The sequence below is a fragment of the Antrostomus carolinensis genome, unplaced genomic scaffold (genome assembly GCF_000700745.2).
Source record: "Antrostomus carolinensis isolate BGI_N321 unplaced genomic scaffold, ASM70074v2 scaffold29076, whole genome shotgun sequence".
Classification (NCBI taxonomy): domain Eukaryota; kingdom Metazoa; phylum Chordata; class Aves; order Caprimulgiformes; family Caprimulgidae; genus Antrostomus; species Antrostomus carolinensis.
The window spans coordinates 422-2,154 of record NW_010324380.1 but is presented as its reverse complement, the minus strand read 5'-3'; the positions used below and the strand labels follow the sequence as shown (position 1 = coordinate 2,154).

General features: G+C 61.4%; 1 protein-coding gene across 1 annotated transcript in view; it reads right to left on the bottom strand.

The window, feature by feature from the left end:
* LOC104527261 (steroidogenic factor 1) overlaps positions 1–846 on the bottom strand; it is a gene marked incomplete at both ends in the record, with an annotated part of 7,519 nt that extends 6,673 nt beyond the window's left edge. The window contains one exon of the mRNA XM_010170932.1: positions 194–846. Coding sequence (XP_010169234.1) covers positions 194–846 — 653 coding nt within the window. The remainder of the gene's footprint in view (positions 1–193) is intronic.
* Positions 847–1,733: the final 887 nt, after the last annotated feature.

Here is a 1,733-nt window from a genome sequence, read left to right as displayed (position 1 = left end):
GTGCCTCCAGCCCTGCCGTGCAGGGAGTCGGGAGTGGGACGGGGATGCACCAACACACCTGCAGTGCTGGTGGCCCTGAGCTCATGCCCACGAGTGTTGCTCTGTCCTCATGGCATTGCAGCCCCAGTTCTGCCCATTACAGCATCCCATCCTCACAGCATTTCATCCCCAGTCCTACCCGCCTCCACCCAGCCCAGGCTCCTACCTCCAGCTCCTTGAAGAAGATGCAGCTCCGTGCCCACTCCACGATGGAGAAGAGGGTCTGGTCGGCCATCTTGCACATGAGGCCGAAGGTGCTGAGCTTCTCATGCCGGCCTTTGCCTTGCTCTTGCTGCAGGCAGGCCAGGATCCGTGCCTTCACGTGGGCCTCGTCCGGCTCCAGCTGCAGCAGCTTCAGGATGACCTCGGGGATGTCGGGAGGGGAGCTGTTGGGGTAGGTCTCTGGGTACACGTAGGCGGGAACGGACTCGTGCGCGTTTGTGTAGTGGTCCGGGTACTCGGACTTGATGGTGCGGTTGGGGAAGGAGGGATAGTGGTAGCCGGCGAGCGGCACGTGGCTGGGCACAGTCATTCCCAGGGAGGGTGTCCCGTAGGGGCTGCGCTCGTAGTCGACGGGCGTCAGGGCAGCGGGGTTGGGCGGCAAGGTCTTGGACATGGCGTGGATGCTGTGGATGGTGGAGGACAGGCTGTAGTCGTTCTGCACTGGGGACATGATCTGAGGCACGGTCTCCAGCTTGAAGCCGTTGGCACGGATCAGAGCTTTCTTCTGCTGCTTTAAGGCACGGTCCCGCTTGTACATGGGTCCAAACTTGTTCCTCCCTCCACGCATCCGGTCGGCACGCACGGCTGGGGACAGAGAGAGGGCAGAGGCTGCAGTGAACCCATGCAGAGGGAGATCAGCACTTCCACACGGCATGGAGAAAATAATGGGGGGGATTTGGTGGCCAAACAGGGCTGGGGGACACTGGGAAGATCTTCCCAGAAAGCCACCGGCAGGACTGTGTCACTCCCAGCCCAGCTGTACACACCAGGGATGTGACATGGCAGGTACCAGTGCCTGGTCCCAGCTCTTGCCTTGCTGGTGTCACCTTCAGAGCCTCTGGGAATTGCAGGAAAGGAAAAGACATTCGGCTTTAACCATGAAACAGGCTGGGGGATAAAGCAGCTGGCATCCCTCATGGGTTCAGAGTCAGCCTGTGGAGCCTGGGCAGACAAGGGGGCTCAACACCCACTTTCTTTTTTATGGCCCCCGACTGTGGACCAGCCCTGGGATTTCCTTGTTTCTGCAGAGCCTGGGACCCCACAGCCTGCTCAGGACCCTGGTTCACCCGCATCCAGGCTGCACAGGCTTCTTTTCTGCCCATCTTGTGGGTGGCAAGGCTGGCAGGTCCCTCTGGGCACAACACACACCATGGCAGGGCTGAGCCAGGTTTCAGGCAGGAGCCTGCCCGTCCGTGCCAGGTATCAGCTCTGGCCGGGGGCTCTGCTAGAGCATCCCACTGGCAGAGTCACTCTGACAGACCCATCGCAACCTCCCGGCTGCAGCAAAGCAGATGTTCCCTCTGAACCCCCAAATCCGAACCCCCAAAGAAACCCAAGAACGTGTCAGGGCGTGAAGGAGCAGGTGCTTCTCTGCAGCCGGAGCTCGTCCCTCCACACTGCCCCGCTGTGCTCCTGGGGGCTGCGGCCCCAGCCCACCCTTGGAAGAGCCTCAGCTCGCTGGGAGCTGGACG